Source organism: Canis lupus, chromosome 6 (assembly GCF_011100685.1).
Source record: "Canis lupus familiaris isolate Mischka breed German Shepherd chromosome 6, alternate assembly UU_Cfam_GSD_1.0, whole genome shotgun sequence".
Lineage (NCBI taxonomy): Eukaryota > Metazoa > Chordata > Mammalia > Carnivora > Canidae > Canis > Canis lupus.
The window spans coordinates 7379659-7401314 of NC_049227.1; the positions used below are offsets into that span (position 1 = coordinate 7379659).

Consider the following 21656-nt stretch of genomic DNA (forward strand, 5'->3'; position numbering starts at 1 on the left):
CCCTGCTGAGGATGTGGACAGAGGCTGGTGCTATCCTGCTAGGGACCAAGGTCTAAGGGAAGCAATGATGGGAGGAGGGTGGGGAGGAAGATGAAAGCCAATTGTTTGCAACATTTGCTGGTCCCTTGAGTCAGCCTTGACTTGTGGGGCCCTAAGAATTTCCACACAACACAGCAGGTCATTATCCAAGGGCTGTGTCTATAGAGGTGTTGGGAAGAGAGAAGCATCAGGACCCCCAATTTGAAAGAGGGAAAGAGCATCCATACAGAAGGAAAGCTCAGTGGGTTGGAGACCTGTAGGCAGGCTGAGGCTAGCAGTGGTGTCTGAGGGATAGCCCCCAAAAGGCCTGACTGCCAGGCCAAGGAGCTGGCTCTGAGCAGGACAGTGACTTGTTCAGGATGGATTGGGGGTGGGGGGATGAGGAGATGAAAGTCAAGCGCCCTGGCAGAGACTGGGGTGGGGAAAGTAGAAAACTCTCAGCATGGAGGGAAGGAAGAGGTAGTGCAGTCACATCCCCACGGCTGGCCTGGGAGCCAGAGCCCCGCCCAGGGGCCCAGAAGAGGGTCAGAGTCCCTAGTCTCGTTCCTGCAGTGGGAATTTGCCCATGGCCACTTGCCAGGTGGGGTAGGAGCCTAAATAAACACCAAAATCCTGATCCTCCAATTTCTCAACCCACCCCCTTCCCTTCCTGGCCTCCTCTCCTCTCAGGGGCCAGTGTGGGCCCCTACTGCCCCCCAGGGGTCACCATCCATTTGCACAGATCCTCTGACTGGCTCCCAGTGGTCCTGAGAAGGACCTAGAGGTGACCTAGGGCTATACCAGCTCCAGATGAGGAGACTGAGGCCCAAAGCAAGCAGCATGAGTTCTAGAACTGAAATCTTTGGCCTCCTGAGCCTGCCCCCACCCACTATGCTCCTGTGAGAAATACATCCTGTTGTTTCTTAGCATCACCTGGATGTTTGGTCAGAAGAAGGCATCCGTTCAGGGATAGAAGGATCCAGCTGGAATCTGGTGGCGTCAGGGAGGGTGAGGCTGAGGGGTCTACAGGTGTCTAAAACCTTAGACACCTACTAGTAAACTATTCAATCCTTTTGTCAAAGGTAGGAGAAGGACTGTGGGGCCTGCCCCAGGGAGCTGGATGAGATGGGACAGGATGGGACAGGATGAGGTGGGATTGGTGGGATGGGAAACTTTGGGGGCAGCCCTTAGAGGAGAATCCAGAGGACCCAAATGCAGAAAGATCATGCCCAAGGGAGAGTACTTCTTTCCTAACCCTCTGGGGAGCTGGCCCAGAGCTGAGCCACAGTCTGAAGGGGCAAAGAGGTAGGAAAGCTGGGGCTCTGCCCTAGGAAGCCCCATCTCAGGGGACCTGGGACCCAGCAGACACAAATGAGGTGTGGAGGGGCCACCCCAGCACAGTGACTCATAGAGGGACCTGTGCTAAGACCAATTCCAGAAGGAAAGGACAAGTCAGCCTTTCTTCTGGGGTGGTGGACACATTATTTATGGCATCCCCAGGAGGAACAAAAACGGGGGCCCAGACTGGCAGCAACTGTGGGACAGGGCTTACAGGAGAAAGAAGGAAGAAGGCTTGGCTGAGTCAAAGGAACGAAAGCAGTGGGGGTAGGATGAGCATGTCCACACCAGTGGGGCTAGGGGTGGGAGGCTCAGGTCCCAGACAGGAATAAATCTCAGATCCACACCTTGGCACAGCTCTCCACCGGCCCCCACCCCACCCTGCCGCCTGCTGGGCTCAGACCAAGCGCTCATCTTAGCCTCTGCTTTCTGCAGATCTCGAAGCCCCAAGAGCAAAAGAAAAGAGAAGAACAAAGAGAGGAAGAGGTGAGAACCCTTCACCATTCTCTAGCTCCTCCCCCTCCCCACTTCTAGAATTACAGAGTTGGGCCCTTGGAGATAGTTCATTTTGTCCCCACTGCCCAGATGGAAAAAGTCAGAGCCAGAGAAGAAGCCAAGAGCCCTTGTGAGTCAGACACAGAGCAGGAACTGGAACTCAGGCCCCTTGCCTCCTAGTCCAGAGTTCTTTCAAGCTTGGCTCTGGTTACTCCCCACGTCCCCTCTACCCCCCACATCCCACCCCCACCCCCAGTCACAAGAGCACCTGCTGAGGGGTCGGTGAGGTCTTGAGGAGACAAAAGAACAAAAGAAGGCCTTTTCCTAATTTCCACAAACGACCCACCTGGACTGGCAGGGCTATTTCTGTGGGAGACTACAGGGGGTGGGGTCCCCTTGGGGAGTTCAGGCAGAACTTGGGTACAGGCTGATTTCTCTCCCAGGCCGCACACAGAGTCCCCAGGTCGCAGGTCCCATCGCCACAGCAGCGGCAGCTCCCAGAGCCCCTCCCTCTCCTCCCATTACAGCGATTCCAGATCACCCAGCAGGTAGGTCCTGGACCCCTGGGGGCAGTCCAGGGGTGGTTTGGCTCAGCTTTGTGCTGGGGGGGGGAGGGGGACTTGCAGATTGAACACTCCGGAGGGCTGGGAAGGGGGCTGAGGCAGAGGCTGGTGGACCAAACAGCAGTCGGTGGGTGAAGTCTACCGGGAGTGTGCAGGTGCCCACCCACCTGGAAGTGGGCGAGGAAGAGCTTTGGCCTCTGCCCAGAGGCGCCCCACATCCTGAACTGGAAATCGAGGCAGTGTGCGGGCTAGGGCCTCGATCTCTAAATGCAAGTGAGCGGGCGCGTGAGGGGCTGCCTTTCGTGCGGGGGCAGCGGTTCCACTTGCAGAGGGGGCGTCCCACGCCGGCTCCCCCCATCTCCCGTCCCCCCCCCACCAAGGCTGAGCCCCAAGCACCGAGATGATGGGCGGAAGACGGGCAGCCAGCGGTCCAGCGGGAGCCGGTCGCCCTCCCTGTCCGGCGGCAGCGGATGGGGGTCGCCCCAGCAGAACGGCAGCAACAGACAGCGGAGCGGAGCGCACGGGGGCCGCCCCGGCTCGGCGCACAGCCCGCCAGATGTACGTACGCTTCGCTTTGCCGAGGGTTCCCGCGCCGTGCGGGCTGCGCCGCGCTGGGCGGGTAGGGGGGTGGAGGGGGGAGTCACCGCGGGGGAGGGCGCGGTGAGGGGTCACCGGGGAGGGAGGCGCCGCTGCCCCCTCCCGGCTCGGCTCGGCTCGGCTCGGCTCGGCTGGGGGGCGGCCTGGAATGCCTGGTCGTTGCGCCCACCTGGCCTAGCGTCAGGGTGGGGGAGGCCTGCGGGCTTGGGCCAGCCCTGAGCTTGGCGAACTGACGCCCGGGGGGGGGGGGGGGGGGGGGGCGCTTGACCACTGGGGCTCTCAGCCGGTGGGGAAGAGAGCTGAGGAGAACCCGGGGTCTCCGGCCCCCCTCCCCCCGAGGCATAATGCGGTGGGAGGGGCATGGACGATGCTGGGGTCGCAGTCAGGAGCCGGATTCAAGGGACAGGATCTCCCCTGGGCGTTCCTTAGGCCCCCCGAGTCTCCCTCTCCCCCACCAAGCCTCCTCCCCACTCCGAGCGTCCCTCCTCCCCCAACCGCCTCACTCCCCTTCCCTCAGAGCCCTCCCCTTTCTCTGTCCCCAAGCCCCGCTGAGCTGCATTTCAAAAGTCCCTGCTCCAAGGAGAGTCTGTCCTTTTCCCCGGGGCCGCCCACGCGTGGACAGATGTCCCCGTGCTCCAACCTGCCTCAAGCGCCTGCCAGTGTACCCGTTACTCCCTCAGAGACTCCACACCAACACCACTCAAATAAACAGCCCCCACTCATCCTCCAGGAGGGGCACGCAGTCCTTGAGAGCCACCAGCAGGTGTGGTGATGGTAGAGGCTGGCAGACAGACGTGCTTGTCAGACTTGCCCTGGTGGCTGGGCTGCACTGGGGGTAGGGGGGCCCTCCCGAGCCCCAGGGGAGGCCCACATCCCCTTTTGTCTGTTGGTCTTAGAGTACAGGATAGAGCCCGCTCAGGGAGAGGGGGCTGCAGTACCGGCAGGGGTACTGGGTGGGTCCAGGGGTCTAGGGGTGGGCAGCCTGCAGGTACCCCGCCCCCCAGAGCCCAACTGTCCCAGACACTTCAGCGGGGAGGGTAGGAGCTGCCCCTCCCCAGACCTCAGGTCTCAGCAGCAAACATGTCCGTGTTGGTCAGTTTCATTTTGATTTTTGGCTGTTTCCTTCACTCCCTTTCTTTTCTCAAACACCCTTACTCCCAAGGCCTTATTGAGGAGAGCCAAAGGCAGCTGACAAAAGGCTCTTGGGCTCAAGGTTAATTTTTGTTTAAGGACATTACCTGTTTCCAGACTGCCGCACTTGGACAGAGTGCCAGGCTCCTTAGATCCCAGGGACACGGTTGGGCCACATAGGGAGGATTACACCAATGACCCAGGATCTGTTTTGGGGATGGGAGAGGACACACGGAGGTAGCTGAACACAGCCAGGGCAGAGACCTGGTGCCACAAGCCCCAGAGATGATGGATCAGTCTGGGAAAATTCATTCCCCCACCCTCACCCCCCTCCATGGGCACAGAGCCAGAGCCCCAAACACCATCTCAAGGGAGCTCCTCATCCTTCTAGAAAGGCACAGAATGCAGCCAGGGCTGATAGGGAGCTCCACATCCCACTTCTGGTCCCCTCCTCTCCCTGGGCATTAGGCCACCATGGGTCCCTAGCATGTACAGACAGAATGGCCACAGCAGCTAAAGTAGACCCCAGCAGAGAGCACTCAAGGAAGACAGCCCAGCCCAACCAAGTCAAATCTTGACTCCCTCCCAGGATGAGATTCCATTTTGGCACTGCCCTGGGAGTTTCCTGGGAGATAGCACTTTGTTACTCCTCTCACAAAGCATGCTCCCCAAATCCTCTCCCTGCCCTCGGGCCCTGCGAGATCTGGGACCTCAGGACATCCAGGCCTCTCACCTGTACCTCCTGGGAGGTGAGATGGGAGCGGGACGTAGTCTTTGCCATTCACCATAAAAACGTCTTTGGGGACCAGTATTGGGGGGACGGGGGTAATTCTTGGACGCTACCTTAAAAAAAAAAAAAAGAGAGAGAACAAACGGGGGAAAAAAAGAACAGCTCACTATTTTTAATCCCGACTATGTTTTTGCTTGTTTTTTTTAGCCTCCCATTTGAACCGTGGTAATATTGTGATTCCATTTCTTGTTTAGTTGGCAAGGGAAGAGGGTGGGGAAGTTAATGTAACTTTTCCTGTTATTTTGTTTTTGTTTGTATTTTCTTTTATTTTTTTCTTTCCTTTGGTAATGTACAGAAATGCAAACTATCTCTCTGGTTTTTGGTTTTTTTTTTTCCTATCTTCTGTGTTGTTCTAGAATTTTGCTTTTGTGCGTGTTCCTGTGGGAGCCTCTCCTCCTAATGCAGAGATGGGTTTTGAATCTCAAGTGAACATTAATCGTATACATATCTCTATAGACTTATTCTTTTTTCCTTTGTAACCAGAATTTAAAAGGGAAGATAACTCTTAAAAAGTGACTCTCACACCAACAGCTCCTGCCAAATCTGCAGCAGCAGCCAATCCTCTCCTCGACCCCAGGGCAGGTGCTGGAACTGTCTCAGTTTTTAAATGAACAGAAGTGGCCCAGATTATTCTCCCAGATCCCTATCTATAAGGAACCTTGGAGGGAGACTGGGAGACCCAGGGAGGAAGAGTTGTCCCAGGTCACCTGAGGAGCATCCCAGGGCAGGGAGCACCCTGTGTCTCCCCGGTTCTGTCTAGTATAAGGTGGCTGGGCATGACAGGGACAGGTTGCTGAGCACCTTCTGTGCCAGGCCTCAGATCCTAGAGGAGGGAACTGTACACCCCTGAGATTGCTTAGCTCAGGGAGGGCCTCAAGGCCAGACACTCACAGGCAAGAGAAGTCCATCCCCATTGAGACTAAAGCCAGATGGGTGCTGGTTCCCAACACACCTCTGTGTTGTTCCATCCCAGGCCAGGGTGAAACCCCCAAGGGATTTCTGGGTTCTGCTATTAACTGTCCCCTGCAGCTCAGAGAGGTCAAGTGATCAGCTCAGGGTCACACAGCTTTTAAGAGTAGACTCAAAAGGAGACTCCAGCCTTGCAACCTCAAGACTACCAGCAACAGCCAGAATATGGAGAGAGTGCCCAATGGAAAGCACACTCTGGGAACACTGATTAAGAGGAGGAGGATTTGGGAGGTGAATGCTGATTGTCTCAGCTCCTGCCTTCCCCCTGGGAACCCCTCCAGATGTTGATGGCACACTCCCAGCTCTCAGCTCCCTGGCACTGGGATCTGCCCACACGGAGACCAGGGTGTAGGTGGGCCCAACCTCCAACAACCCCAGTTCTATATGAATGCTGCCTCAGCGACTCAGGGAACCCTATGTCCTCCCAGTTCACACACATATAGGAACAGAAATAGTGAGGCAGAGAGGGAAGGGGGCCGCTCAAGGTCACATGATTTGGGATGGGGATTTGGGAGAAGTAATAAGATGCTGAGCCCAAATTCCGGAAAAGGCATGCAAGGTTTAAGGACTTACAAGTAGCGCCTTTGCCTTGGCTCCACTTGTCCCTGGCATTGGAAGCGTCAAGGGAAGGAAGCCTCACTGTTGGGTGAGTGGGGCAGAGAAGATTCCTGAGCAAGACCCCTATAGGCTCTCTCTGGCCTCTACCTTTGGCTCAAAGTCCATCACACAATGGGCAGCCTCAGGTGACTCCAAGAAGAGGTGCCTTGGCACTGCCTGGGCTGCCCCATCCCAGGCCTCCTCCTGACTGCTCGCTGGGAAAAAGCAGTGACCACAGGTGGAGGGAGGCCATCAGAATAGGAAGGGGCATTTTGGCATTTCTTCCAGGATGAAGCCAGAAGACAGGAAGGATGAGTTTTCCTAAAATGATGCAGAGGCCCCTGGGAAAGTGGTAGATCCGGGTCTCCACACTGAATCTGTGGTTGCCTTCCCTTTTAAATGCAATGATCTTGTCACCCCATCTATCCACTCTGCCTTGTCCAAACAGCTTTTCTCTCCTTTTTCCTTCTGGACCTACCTCTCTCTATCCCCTGCCTGTCTGTTTCCTTCTGCCTTTGTTTCTCTCTCTTTCTCTCTCTCCCTGTCCCTCTCTGTGTGTCTCTGTCTCTCTCTCCATCTCTCCCCACAACATGGGCCTCTCTCCCCATGCTGCCAGCCCCTCTCAGTAGCCCACCCTCTGGTTCTTGCTTCCATCAGTTGCTTCCTGCATGCCCTCTGGAGGTTTTCTGTTGTTTAAAGAGTTAAAGAAAGCTTGGCTATTGGAGCCGTGGGTTGTCAAAAAAAAAAAAAAAAAAAAGGCAAACTAATAGCTGGGCAGGAGCCCCTGCCCATCCCTGGGACTAGACCAAAAGCCACACTGGCTGCACGAGTGCCAGTTCCCGAGGGGGAGCACAGCTTAGAGTCACTGTCTTCCCCCCTCCCTTCTGCATTCCCAATGCGGAGACCTTCTTTTCTTTTTTATTATTGCATTCCTGTCCCTGACCACTGAGAAGGTAGGTATCCCAGCTCAGCTGTGCGCCCGCTCGCTCCCATCTCCAGATAAGCCCCGCCACTCTGCTTGGTTTGAATGTGGTTTTCTCTCTCTTTCTCTTGATCTCGCTCTGGTTGGTTTTCTCCCCCTCTCCTTTTCTTTCTTTATTTTAGTGACTACTCATTTGTAAACTTGCATCTTTCTCCAAATGAGCTACAAAGCTATGTTTTCTGGTTTGTCGTTTGGTTTTCTTGACCTCCCCTCCACTTCCCACCCTGACAATGTTTCTGGTTCATTTTCCCCCTCCTGTCCACTTCCCCTGCTCCTCCTTCCTCTCCCACCCCAACCCCTGCCCCCCCCCAGCCCCCTCCATTCCTTCTCTCTCTCATTTTGTTGTCCGAATGCATTTCTGTGTGGTTAGCATTCCAAATTTGTGTTCCCTTCCTGAACTGTATGCTGCGGTTGAGCCAATTTGATTTCTGTTGTCTGGAGTAGCTGCTAAGCACCCCCACCCCTCTCCCCTGCCAGCCCCTGGGGCCCATTTGGGCAATAAGCAGTGGTGGAGGCACCTGTGCCAGGCCTCTTGACCTCCAGATCCTGGAAGAAGTTCTGGCTGAGGCCAGGCGTGAGGAAAGAGCCCTCCAGGGCCAGCTGTCCTGGTAGCAGGTAGAACTTTAGGTTGGGAGCTCCAGACTCTGGGGCAGCAGCTGGCACCAGGGCTGGACCTCACATCTTTATATTTTGGGTGTAATGGTAGCTGAACTTCAGAGGACCTGAGCGGGCACTGGTCTTGGAGGACCTACTTGGCAAAGTTTCTGTGGGGCAATTTAGAGGACAGAGGGGACTCTCAGCTCACAACCCCCCCAGCTGGACCACTACCCATCCCAGACAGGGGCTCCCTCAGGCCCCAGCACCCTTCTGTCTTCTGAATTTGAGTTTAACATTCAGAGTGAGTCAGAAAGGACAGTCAGTAGGGGCTGGGTTTCCCCAAAGTGTTGGAGCCTAGTTCCTGAGACTTGCGACTCCCAGCCCAGTTCTCATCCAGTCACAGTGAGGGTACACAGCAGCAGTAGGTCCTCAGGGACCCTGCCTCTCCATCCCTGCTCTTTAAACTGTTTCCCTGTTGCATCTGGGAGTAGCTACAGAAGTTTGACATCTCAGCCCTTGTGAGGCTTCAGTGGACTTCCAGTCTCACCTTTGAGAAGAGAAGGCCTGGCTCTTCATTCTCCCCTCCCCCCATGTGGATCCCAGGGGTAGGTGGTGAGGAGCTCACCCACTCAGAACATTGCTCATCTGTAAGTGGTGTTGGGAAGGCAGACAGGAAGTTCTTCAGGAAGGGAGAAATCACTGTCGGACCCACAGGGAGACTGTGTCCCAGCTTGATGGGAGGAGTAGAGGCCCATCTTCTGGGAGGACCTGATGTGACCAGGGACCCAATAATGGGATCCTCAAATGCTGAGTTAGAGGAGGTAGTTATCTGAGGCCTGGGGGGAACAAGGGTAAAGCATGCCAGATACGCATTGTTCTGGTCCTTAAAAATACCAGGATTGGGCTAGCGCATCATCTCTCACTACTTTTTCCCATTGTCTTTTTCCCCCTCAAAAATTTCTTACATAGGCAAAAGAGAAGATAGCAGATAGCAAGTGGTACCAAGGAATAGAGGGACCCCTAGAAGCCTGGCTCAGAGACAGGCAAGGTGCAGAGCACTCACTCATTTGTTCACGCACCCGCGAACCCATACACACACACACACACACACACACACACACACACACACACACGAAGTCGGCACTTCCTGAACACACTTCCATGCCAGGCCCTGTCTGAGTGTCTATGCCTGGTGAGAGGCAGGCTTCACCTGGGTTTGAGGCCCTCACCTGCCAGGCTGGAGGATAATTAGAGAGGAAAGCTGAACTGTGGATGGGGAGCTCTGCTCAGCACTAACACAACCTGGCACAGTCCCTACTGAAACTTTGATCCCACAAGGGATCAAAGAGGAACGCACCTGACTCAGGGTGAGGGTCAGGCAGGAGAGACTTCATGGAGGAGGTGGTATTGAGCTGAGGGCCTATAAGCATTAGCCAGGCTGTGGGGTGAGGCGGTAAGGGCAGGGAAGGGGAAGAAGGAACAGCAGTCACAAGGAACAGGCTTCTAGAGGAGATCTTAGGAGGTCCCTGGTACAACAGTCCTGTCTAGCTATGAAATCCCATGGTGTCTGGACTTGGATCTCCCTAAATTCCTGGGAAGAAAGAGACCAAGCCAATCTGAGGATGAGGCTCACCCTCTGGCAGGATCATGGTGACCCTTTCTCCAGGGAGGAATGGGGTGGATAAGGCTGTGAGATTGGCCATAGGAGGCCTCCCGAAGGAAGGCACTATCTGCCATCCTGCCCAACAGTATCTTCCTCCCATCCTGCACCATCCTGGCACGTGGGAGTGCCCAGACCTTCCTGCACTGCTCTGACCCCATACATCTGTGAGGGGACTGTAAGTCACATGTGCTCTCAAAAGAACCTCTCAACCCCTATTCATACCCATCCAGCAAAGACCCCAGTTATCCCCACTTTACCAAAGGGGTGACTGAGGCCCACAAGAGTTAGGTCACTTCCTGAAGGTCTCACAGCAAACTCATATCAGGGCTGATTCCAGGGTGTTCCACTTTGCCAGTTGCTATCATCTGAAGCAATCATCCAGCACTTTGCTTGGAGGAAGGGAAAGGGTTCGACTCTGAGGCTCACCAGGTGGGAAGTGTCCAGATGAGCAGAGGGGATCTGACGCCGAAGCATGGGCCTCAGCAATTGGGGGTAGCAGCATGACAGGGGTGGACATCCACCCAACCCAGACCCGACCCGTTTTGTTCCTAACATTCCTGCCACACCACCAGCCCAACAACAGTGGGAAGTAGAGAGGGCCCCCACGGTGCCTGTGGGAAGGAACATGGAAGACCCCAGTGTCCTTCTCCCACTGCCTCTCTCCTGAAGTCAGAGAAGATGGCACAGATCCAGAGTCTAGGTTAGAGCCAGGCAGGGTTCACAGCCATGTCCTGACACCCCCCTCCCACAGTTTAATAATATTCTCCCTGTTTGCCTTGCTGCCCATCCCCCTCTGGCTGCAGTACTAGCAAGGGCTTCTTAAGGGCAGGGTCCAGTGTTTCCTGGGTGTGTATGGGTCACTATGCCTTGGTTCTCAGGGCTCCCCCACCTAGTATCTGTGGACAATCCAGGAGATAGGGAAGAACTTGGAAATGTGAAGATCCTGGAGGTTTCTTTCTCATGTGCCTCCTCTGGTGGGAAAAGGATGCTGAATGAGAGAACCTAGTGCTGAGGGCTTGGGAGCTGTGGGCACTGACCACCTGCTGGGGTGGAAGGGACATGTGTCAAGGGAGCCAGAGATCTCCCCCTGACGTCTGCTGAGAATGGAACTGCCATCTCAGAGGGGCAATGGCTAGTTAGCCCAGTTCCCATGTCTCCTAGCTTAGAATGAGGAGTGAGCTGGTGATTAAGAGAGTCTGGGTGCTCAGAGGGGCACCTCAGTACCCAGTGACATCCACTCAAAGCCGAAAGGAAACACGGGCTCTCCCAGGAGGCCTTCAGGGCCCATTTGACTCTGGACAGCTGCACACACCTGCTACAGCTAGTGTTCATTGGCTGCTTCAGCCACCAATCACGAGCTCTGTGCCTTTCCACCAATGAGACTGACTTCTTGGCTCTGCCTCCAAGCCCTGGCTGGATTCGGGCTTGCACAGAAAGGCCTTGGCCCCACCCTGCCTCCTGCAGGAAGCACCAGGGCTGTGTGGGGGAAACCATCTTGCCTCCAGTTTCTTGGTAGCTAGGTGCCCTGAGGGGTGGTAGTTGGTTTGTTGGCTCATCCAAAGAGCCTGCTAAAAAAGCTTGGCCCCGACCCTGCCCCTCTTTTAGGACTTCCCGGTTTGGGCCCCTACCCTTGTAAAGACATTACTTATTCCTTCCTCAGCAAAGGGCATCAAGGCCCTACTAATGCCAAGTTCTATGATCAAAACTGAGTTTATAGAGCTGAATCCAAAAACAAAAAATCTGCCCTGGAGGTGCTCAAAGCCAAGTCGGTGCTGGTGATTGGGGGTGGGGTAGGAGTGGGGGACAGCTTTCCAAACAGATGAGTGTAATCAACTGTTATCTGATGGAAGCCCAAGGACAGGAGGAGGGGTCAGTTCTGTGAAGGGAGGAGGATGGAGAGGGTGGTCGGGGTGCACAGAGAATCCTGGAATATTTGCTCTGGAAGGGACTTCAGGAAGCAAAGCCCAACCCTCTCATTTTGTGGATGGGGAAACTGAGGCCCAGGATGGGGAAGTGACTTAGCCAGGGTGACTCAGTGAGGTAGTAGCAGGCTCTCAGACCCCCTGGTTGCCAGCCAGGGCCCTTTAGATGGTACCAGGCTCCGTTTCTGGTTTTCTGGATCCCAACTGCACTTTTGGAAAAACATTTGACATCTCTATCCGACAGTCACCCAAGAGGTGCCTGCCCAGGCCCGAGGAGCCGGGCGCTGCCAGTCCTTCCTCCAGAGGCGGTGTGGCCTCCTCTCGGCCTAGAATGGGGTGGTTGCGTTTTTCTCTCTCTCTCTCTATCTCTCTTGCATTTTTGTGAATCTAATGATGAACTTACGCTACCACACTTTTCCCTTCTCTTACACATCTTACCTACTAAAGGAGGAAGTGCCACTTTATTGGTAAGTGGACGTTAACCAAGAGGGACTTAAAAAAAAATCAGAACTTAAAAAAAAAAAAGGAAAAGAAAAGAGAGAAACAGAAAGACAGTCGGGTGCTACTGACAGCTCCACAGGTCTCTGCAGGGCCGGAAAACAAAGAAAGAAAAATGTTAACAGAAAAAAAAAAAAAAATGTCAGTTCCCCCAGGAGTTCAGACATTGTTTTTTGGTTTTGGTATCTAATGACATTTGTGGATTTTGTTTTTTATTTCTGTTTTTCCTCCCTTTCTTCGGTTCAGTTTTGAGTTCAGTTGTCCCGCCCCGCCCCCACCCCCCATCTGTGTGCCGTGTGCCCCCACCATCCCCCTCACCCCCCCCACGCGCTGGGGGGGGCTTGGCCTGGGGGGGCTGGCCCTGGCCCGGCCTCCCGGTGCCCGCCCTCTCTCTCCTCTCTGCCGGGATCGTCCGTCCCATCGGGGGCCAATGCCAGCCCCCGTGCCCGTCCTGGAGCCCCCCCTCCGTTTCAGCACCCCTCCCCTCCACCGCTCCGTCCCTCCTGTGTTTTGCATGCCGAGAACCTTGCATGAGCTGCACTGTTGAGGCCAGAAGGTGGACACTCAGGAGAGGCAGAGGCAGGGCAGGCGCGGGGAACCGTGTGTGCGATGCTCCGGGACTGGCAGCCCCCGGCCTGGGCCCGGTGAAAGCCCCCTCTCCTTCTCTCCCCCCACCCCACCCACCCGTTCTCTCACCCTCGACCTCGCTGCCTTCTCTTGGTCTGTCCTCTCTCTGCCTCTCCTTCTCTCTCTCTGCCCGGCTCCGTCTTTTCTCCTGCTTCTCTAACTTCCCTGGCTCTGCCTCTGCCTCTCTCTCTGCTCTGGCCTCTCGACCGCCTCGCTTTTCTGTCTCTGCGGGCGCCTCTCCCGGGGGCCCCGTCTCTGTCTGCGCCTCCGTCCCCTCTCCACCCCCTCCGTGCCCTCTCTGCCTCTCTCCCCGTCAGAAGCCCAGCTCGCCCTCGCCCAGGGCCCGCGACCAGGCGGAGGCCGGCGCAACCACGCCGCCCCCGCGGGGCAAGGAGAGCCCGAGCCCGCGTTCGGCGCCGTCGTCGCAGGGCAGAGGAGGCCGCGCGGCGGGCGGGGCGGCCAGGCGGCGGCGGCGGCGGCGAAGGCGGCGGCGGCGCTCCCGGTCCTCGGCGTCCGCGCCCCGCCGCAGGGGCCGCCGGCGCGCCCGGCCCGCGCCGCCCCGGGGCTCGTCGCGCTCGCTCAGCAGGGCCCGCTCCAGCAGCGACTCCGGCGGCGGCGGCGGCGGCGGCGGGGGTGGCGGCGCCCCCGGCCCGGGACCCGAGCCCGGCTCCGAGCGAGGCCACGGCGCGCACGGGAAACGGTGAGCGGCGCGGCCCCGGGTCCGTCGGGTGCCCCCTCTCGGTCCCGAGCATCTGCCCCGCCCTGCTCGCGAGGAACACTTGCCCCCACCCGCCCCCTCCGTCCCAGTGGAACACCCTACCCGCGCTGACCCCCGTCCCTCCCCACGGAACACCTCCTCCCCCACAGCCCTGAACACCTGCTCCCCCCGGCCCGCTCCTCTCCCCCACGCGGATGCCTCCCCCCGCCCCCGCCCCCCCCCCGGACTACCCTTCCTGCCCCCCGAGATCCCTCTCCCCCGGTGAAGCACCCTTCCTCCCCCCCCTCCCCGCCCACTGACCCCTCTCCTTCCTTCTCAACAAGCCCTCCCTTCCGTGATCACTGCCCCCCACCCCGACTACGGAGCTCCCTCCCCCACCCAGCGATTCTCTCTCCCTCTTCCCCACTCACTGAGGTCCCCCCTCCCTGAGCGCTCTCTCCCCACCAAGGAGCCCTCCCTTCCCCACAAAGATCACCCTCCTCCCCAAGAGCCCCCCGCTCCCCAGGATTCTCCTCCCATTGAGGAGCACTCTCCTCCCTCATTTGCCGCCCTCCCTGATCACTCTCCCTACACCGGGAACACTCTTCCACTCTTGTCACTACCCCACGCCCACCCCCCGCGCTTTCCCTCCTCTGGAATCGAGTTCGGCTCCAGCAACTCACGCACCACTTGTTGCTCATCCACACCTCCTCCTCCATAGAACTCCCGTACCGAGTCCCTGGCCCTCCACGGAGCCCACTTTGTCCCTGGCTGAGTCCCTGTCGCCGTGCCCCCCCTCCAGGGCTAAGGAGCGGCCCCCGCGCGCCCGGCCGGCCAGCACCTCCCCGTCCCCGGGCGCGCACGGCAGGCACGGCGGCCCAGAGGGGAAGAGCTCGTCGCGCAGCCCCGGCCCCCACCCGCTCTCGTGGAGCTCCAGCCGCTCGCCCTCCAAGTCCCGCTCGCGCTCCGCGGAGAAGAGGACCCGCAGCCCCAGCCGCTCGCCGTCGCCCAAGAAAACCTTGAGCCGGTAAGTGCGGGCCCGCGGTCCGGCCGGGCGCAGGGGGGGCGCGGCGGGGCTGGGCCCGGGCGAGCCAGCCGGGCCACGTGGCTCACTTCGGCCGGGCCCGCAGGGACAAGGACAGCGAGGGCCGCGCGAGGCACGCCGAGGCCGAGGCCGCCCGCGCCCGGCGCCGCTCCCGCAGCTACTCGCCCATCCGCAAGCGGCGCCGGGACTCGCCCAGCTTCATGGAGCCGCGGCGCATCACCAGGTACGAAAGGGCCCGGCTAGGCCACAGGAAACCCCTGGGGGACCGACGCACTGAGCCCGGCGCTGGGAGATGGGAGGGGAGGGGAGGTTCCCGGGAGCGAAGAGGGCCTGGAGGAGGAGAGAGGTGAGAACTGGACGTGTTGAGGAGCGCAGGACTGAGAAGCCCACAGCGGGGAGGGGGCTGTGTCCTTGGGTCTGGGTGGGCAGCAGCAGGCACCGACCTGAGCTCCCGAAGATTCCAGCCATCCCTCCTGGAGCCCCTCCCTCTCCATCCTCCCCACATCCATCTCCTGGCAATGATGTCTCCTTTTCTCCTTCATCTCAAGGTCCAGCCTGCAGAGTGGCCTGTGGCCGGCCTGGGGGCCGGGTGGACCCCCTCCCCACAGGCTGCAGGGGAGATGCCCATGTGAGCTGATCTGGCTCTGTTCAGCTGTCATCTGTCTGCCTCTCCTTTTGTCACTAACCTCACTGCTCACCTCCCAGCCACCCCAGGGTGGGGGAGGGAGGGATTCGGAGGAGAGAGCACCAGCAGCCTGCTCTCTGGAGCAGCTGTGGGAGGTCTCGTCCCTTCCACTCTGCCCTGCCCCAACCCAAGTCCAATGGGGCTGTGTGGAGGGTGTGGGAAAATACTGCAGAAGCCACCTCAGAGTTTCTGTGCCAGGACTGGAGGGTGTGGGCGTAGGTAACCCTGTGAAATTATGGTCTATGTTTGTGGAAATCAGCCTGAAGCCCTAGACCCCTGACTTGGGGTAGAGGGCTCCGCCACAGGCCCTGCTGGGCAGGCTACCTTGGGACATTGGTGTGTCTCTCTGGATCTGGGTTCTCATGTCTGCACAATAAGCAGGGCTCCCTGAGTGTCTTTTCAGCTCTTACATGGACTGATTCTCAAACCAACCCTTCCAAGTCCTTGGTGATACAGATTGTAGCTGAGGGAGGAAAAGGCATTACCTTCTCCCCTCAGCCCAGAACAAGAGGCCAGATGGCCAGGATTGGGACACTCCTTCGACAGGCCCACACCTCGCCCATAGGCGGAGGGTCCTAGAGGACTGCCCTGCACCTTCCACCTGGCACCTCCCTCAGCCCCTTTCCCAGGCTGCCTCCTCCTCCTCCCACTAACGTACACCTGTTTTCTTCCTCAGAATTAACCCCACGCCATGGGGCATTGTTGCTTCCTTAACCGCTCTCTTTTCTTTTCTCTGGGTCACAGCCTCCTGGCTTCAAACTAACTCTGGGCCGGTGGGAGGTAGTTGAGTGAGGAGCAGGGGCCAGCGGGACTGGGCTGGGCCTTGGGCATGGGCATGGGCAGCAGCGGCCAGGGGTCTCCTTCTTGTTCCCTTGAAGTGACCTGACAAACCCAAACTCAATTCTGGGGGGGAACAGAGAAGCAGGGCTGGACTATATCCACAACCCTTTCCATGCCCAGAAACCACAGCTTAGCTTCGTTGATGGGAGCTGTTTATATTTAAGTTTCACTTATCCGACAAATATTTATTGAGCATCTACTCAGTGAAGCAGAGACTTGGTCCCCTTTCCCTGAAGACAAGGGGAGGAGAAAATGAAATGACCAATGGAAATTGGCAAGAGACCACTGAGTGTCTGATCCTTTTGGGGCAGGGGGCACTCCAAGCCAGAGCTCAGGGGAAACTGAGGCAGGGAAGCCCTGGCCACTGCTGGGGAAGGGCTGGGGCCTGAGTGAGGGCCAAGACAGAGCTCAGGGCGGAGCTCAGGGACTTGAATGGCCTATAATCAGCTTTTCCCTCCCGGCAGTGCCCGGAAGCGTCCCATCCCCTACTACCGGCCCAGCCCCTCATCCTCCTCCAGCTGCCTGAGCAGCGACTACTCAAGCCGGAGCCCCAGCCGCAGCCCCAGCCCGGGCCACAGCCACGGAAGCTACAGCAGCCGCAGCCGGGGGACCCGCAGCCGCACGCGCAGCCCCTCCCGGACCCCCAGTCCCAGTCCCAGCTATCACAGCCGAAGCAGCTCAGAGAGTGGGGGCTTCTGAGCCCAGACAGACCCAGCTTGATGCCCCCTGGCATAGGGCAAGGCAAGGGGTCAGGCTCCAGGGCCTGTGAGGGGGCCTGCACCCTACCGCTCAAAGAGGTCCCTGGGCCAGGGAAGACCTTGAGGGTGGGTGCCCTGCAGCTGAGGAGGAGCTGGGTTCTGCTGCTTCTAGAGGGTCCCCACCCCCACCTCCTGCCTGCCCACCACATCCAGGGAACAAAGAGCCGTTGCGAACACAGGGATCACCCTGTCCCCCTTTCTGCTTGATGCCAGCTAACCAGGCTGGGGACAGCTCAGTGGACCCAGGGACACCTCGGAAGGTGCCAGACCTGGGAGCCTCCCCTACCCACTCCACAGGGCCCGCGGCTCCTCTTTCTCAATGGGCAGACAAGGAGGTGGGAAGGCAAGCAGGATCTAAATTAGACAGAAGGAAGAATGGCCTAACCCTTGGTGCATCACCATCCAGGCTGGGGTGCTGCTTTCTTCTGAGCTGGCTGCAGGATCCTGGCTGAGGGCTGGAGGCAGGCCCCACAGCCTCCCCCAGCCCCTCCTCTGGCCCAGGAGTACCCAGATGACTAGGTGGGCCCCTAAGCCCCAGCCTGAAGAGCAGGGGAGCTCACTCCTGGTCCCACCTCTCCTCTCTGGGCCAGGCGCTCCCCTTCAGTCTTTGCCCCCATGCCCTGGGACAAGCAGCCAGGCCTACAGCATGACTAGAGGTGGGACAGTCAGACCACACTGCATCTGACCCTGAGGTCAAAAGGGGTTCAGATCAGGAGGTGGAAGAGAGAAGGGGTAGATGGAAGAAGAGTCTGTAAGGAGTATCGGGGGAAAGCAATGCAGTCTGATGACGGAGCAAGCCCTGGTGTCCCAGTGTGCCCTGTGTCTGGGACATGGACCAGATGGCAGCACAGGGTCACAGGCATAGAATAACATGCACTTCAGGGCCTGCCCAAGGGAGCACTTCCTTCTTGGGGTTTGGTGGGGAGGTGGTGAGTGAAGGCTACCCAGAGAAGGGTGCTACAGCTCTTTGAAGAAAGGGTAAGATCTAGACCGAGGGCCTTGGCCTGGGGCATCGATGGGGAAGCAGTGGCCCCCAGCCCTCTTCTGCTGCTCCCAGCCCACTCCTCCTGGGGCCCTCAGGGATCTCACAAAGTCTTCCTTGGCCCAACAGGGCACATGCCCTGGGCTCCCATGGGGGGAGGGGTCTGGGGTCTGGTCCGGGTTCCCCTTCTCCCTATATCCCCCTCCCTCTTTCTCCGCGGTGCGGATAAAAATTGGACTCCAATAAAACACTCGGTGCCCGGATGGCAGGTGGTGAGATCAGGCCTCTGTGGATTTGGGCACCTGGGGAGTGTGGGGAGGGCATAAGGTCCTGGGGTCCTTCCCTCCAAGAAGTGAGAGGGGTGCAGACTCTATCCCAGAGAGAAGATCTGGCACCAAGGAGCCAGAGCCCCGTGCATCCATCCCCCTGCCTCAATGCAGCAGCAGAGCACACAGCTTAGTGGGGAGGAAAACCAGGGACCCAGGAAGACTTTCCTTTCAGTCTAAACACTCTGGGGGCTTTGAACACCACCACTTCCTTTCCCATCATTGTCCTTGACACCAATACAGCTGACCTGCCTCCTTGGGCCCTCCATGCATGACCTCTCCATCTCCAAAAGTTCCAGTGAGCTCATGGTCCAAGACCTAACTCAGCTGCCTCCTACTCCAAGGAGCCTTCCTGATCCCCAGCTGCAGTGGCGACTCTCACCCAGGGGTCCCTCCAGCTCTTTTGGCTTTGTCCCTGCCTTTAGGGCCCCAAGCTCTTTTTTGGCTTATTTGTTGATCTCTCCCTAAATCTGAGTCTCTGGAGCCCAGGCCATGCCTTCTTGGCCTCTGCCTCCCCTAAACAGGCACCCTTGAGATGTCTGTCAAATGAGCAAAGAAGTGAACCTGGGAGCCAGGAGTGAGGCGGTCCAGAAACCTTGGGGGAGGGGAGGTACCAAAGGCAAGGTGTGATGGTGGCAGATAGACACTAGAGGGCGAAAGAGAGGAGGAAAATTGCCTGTGGGTGGCGGGCCAGGAGTGGCGCAGAACAGGCTGGAAGTGAGAGGGAGAGAGCCCTGGGGGAGGGTCCATGTCAGCCTGGAAACTCAAAGCTCGTGTCCTCAGTGCCCATCCTGGCTACTTGGGGAAGCAGTGTCCACCCCCTGCCTCCCTGGGGGAAGGATGGGGAGAGTACCAAGCCCTTGCCCTCCCACGGACTGGGAGTTCAGCCTGAACTTTCTTCTAACCTTGGGAAAAGGGAAAAATATCTCCAGGAAGGCAAGCAGGAAAACAGGAAACTCTGGTAGCCAGGGGTGGGGGGATGGGGCATGCGTGTGGGGGAAGCTTCCCAGGATGTGGGCCTCTGGGGTGTCCTTGGTCCTCTCCTGGTGTCTCTCTAGTTGGGGGCCTTAGGGACCCCTCTGTCCTTCCCCTCCTGATAGACACCGCAGCCGAGACTCTAGCTGGGCAGGGCTTGCTGCGTCCTTTTAGATATTTTCTCTTCTCCTTAATTGGTTTCCTGCAGCCCCAGACCCAGGGTAGCAAGCCACAAGTGCATATGGGTGTCCCAGCAAGCATCTCCCATCCCCTGCCTCTCTGAGATGCTCTTGGAAGCCCCCTAGCCTCCCACGGGCTTCTCGGTGAGGGTATATTCAGCAAACCCAGCCCTACCACCAGGCACCCCCACCGTCCTTCCTTCTCTAGGCCCCTCTCTGCTCAAGGACATCCAAGATGCTGAGAGTGTCCCAGCCTTAGGGCTTCCCACCCCCCGCAGACACCACAGGGGATGCCAGGTCCTCCCTCATCCCCCCCCTCCACTCACCATACACACTCCCCCTCTAGCAGTATTAGATGGCAGAGCAGGCTGTGCAGACGGCCTGGGGGGAGTGAGGGCAAGTGGAGGAGAAACCTGATTCAACACTCTGGAAAGAGCCTTCGAGAACATCCAGTCCAATGGTCTCATTGTACAGATGAAGAAAATGAGTCACGGGAGCCGGCTCCTGGCCAAGGTCACAGAGCCAGAGACATGCAGGTCCCCAGACTCCCAAGCTAGACATATTCTTTCTGCTAGACAGCAGGGCAGGAGGGGCCAGAGAATGGATCCCTGGCTCCCCCCATGACGCCTCCTTGGCTTCCCTTCAGTGATGAAAGGAGTGAGATGACACCCAAGGCTAGCCAGAAGCTTAGTGGATGTGCAGGCCAGAGAGGGACTCCCAGAGAGGCAGTGTCTAGATGCTTCCAGAAAGATCCGGTGCCCCCCACCCCCATGTGCTCTAATTACTTCTGCCCACATTTTTAATTCCCAGTAAGCCCACTGACTGGCACAATCCATCAGCTGTCAGGTCTCTCCAGGGAGCTCCAGCAGCTGCCTGAAGGCTCTCGCGCTTTCTCTGAGGCTAAGCCAGGGAGGGAGGGGCTGGCTCAGCCGAAGTTGGCAAAGGCCTTTCAAAGGTGTGGCTAGTGTGGCCAAGACCTTGGGCTCAGTGCCAGGTGAGGAGACTCGGAGGCTGGTCACAGGCTGCTGCAGAGTACGGGAGATTTGGGGGCTAGGGATGAGGGGAGGAGCCCCTCTGATCAAGGAATCCCAGACTCGCCTTTTCCCTTCCCCCCACTGCCCCTGTAGCTACTGGGAAATCCCTGGAGGTGGAGTTGTCCTCTTAATTCCAGAAAAACTAGCCCTGGCAGCTCAGTGCCCAGAATGATAGAGTGGAAGATTGTCAAAGAACACTTCGGCAGGTGGGCAAGTGGGGGCTGACATCCAGCTCTTGCTCCTCTTGCTCTGTGCCCTGGGGGACAGGGGTGCCTGGTCACAGCCAAGGGACTCCAGAGAGGCTGGCCCAACCTTCCCCGCCCCTTGACTACACACCTCCCCCTGTGCCCACCAGCCCACAGCCTACAGCCCTCCCCAGACTGCTTAGCAAATCTCTCCTCTGCTCACAGAGAGTCAGGAGGCTCAAGATCTGATCCCTCCACCCCCTTACCAACTTTGTGACCTTGCAGGAATTCCAACTCAGTTTTCTCATCTCAGAAATGGGACTCTGATAAGATACTTGGACTTGCTATAAAGTGCATACAACTGGGTAATTCTTATTAGCCTAAGTCTCAGCATCCAAAATTAAAGGCTCTTTTTCCTTAATAAAGATGAACACTTACTGAGCACCAGGCACTTCCCACACATAACTGCATTTGAGATTCACCACAACCCGGAAAGATGAGTGCATTATTACTACCCACGTTTTTGTAGATGGGGACAGCAGGCTCAGGGAGGTCAGCAGGCCAGTGAACAGCAGCACCCAAGTTCAAACCCAGCCTTGACTCCAAAACCCAGTTTTTCCTGCAACCCTACCCCCTCTTACCATCACCCAGAGCTACCCATGTCCCCTCCCTTGTGATTGGCAGGGTCCCCCAAGAACTGACCCAGTGAAGATGGATATGAAGTCTCAGTCCTTCTTCCCCCACCCACCATGGGCAGACAGCTGGGAGTGTTGGGCCCTGGTTTACACAACTTCCCTGGCTGAGGCAGCAGGAATGGACCCTCTCTGCCTTGGCTTCAGGCAAGATGCAGGGAACTACAAAGGGAGCCTCTGTCTACAAAGGGTTGACAGGCAAGACAGCCCAGCAGCCCCCACCAAAAGCGTGGCTGGGCCTGGAGGAACCACACTTGAAAGCATCCATGACCACACCTGACAGCTCCTGTAGGGTGGGGCTCCTGGACTCCAGTCTGGGCCAAGGTGGGCAAGCAGGGGCAGATGAGGGCCCTCCCTGGCTCCTGACCTCACCTCGGCTTTATAGAGCTGGGAATGGGTGGAGCTGGGAGTGCCAGGGAAGGAAGGCCTGGGACTTGCTGAAGCTGAGACCCTTTGGTGGGGGGCAGCCAA

General features: G+C 57.9%; 1 protein-coding gene across 1 annotated transcript in view; it reads left to right on the forward strand.

Moving 5' to 3' along the window:
* Window positions 1-18057, forward strand: part of SRRM3 (serine/arginine repetitive matrix 3) — a 34697-nt gene extending 16640 nt beyond the window's left edge. Inside the window, 9 exon segments of the mRNA XM_038539158.1 lie at window positions 1792-1842; window positions 2295-2399; window positions 2795-2972; window positions 13105-13487; window positions 14287-14511; window positions 14615-14752; window positions 15078-15123; window positions 15125-15157; window positions 16519-18057. Coding sequence (XP_038395086.1) covers window positions 1792-1842; window positions 2295-2399; window positions 2795-2972; window positions 13105-13487; window positions 14287-14511; window positions 14615-14752; window positions 15078-15123; window positions 15125-15157; window positions 16519-17019 — 1660 coding nt within the window. The 3' untranslated portion in view covers window positions 17020-18057.
* Window positions 18058-21656: the final 3599 nt, after the last annotated feature.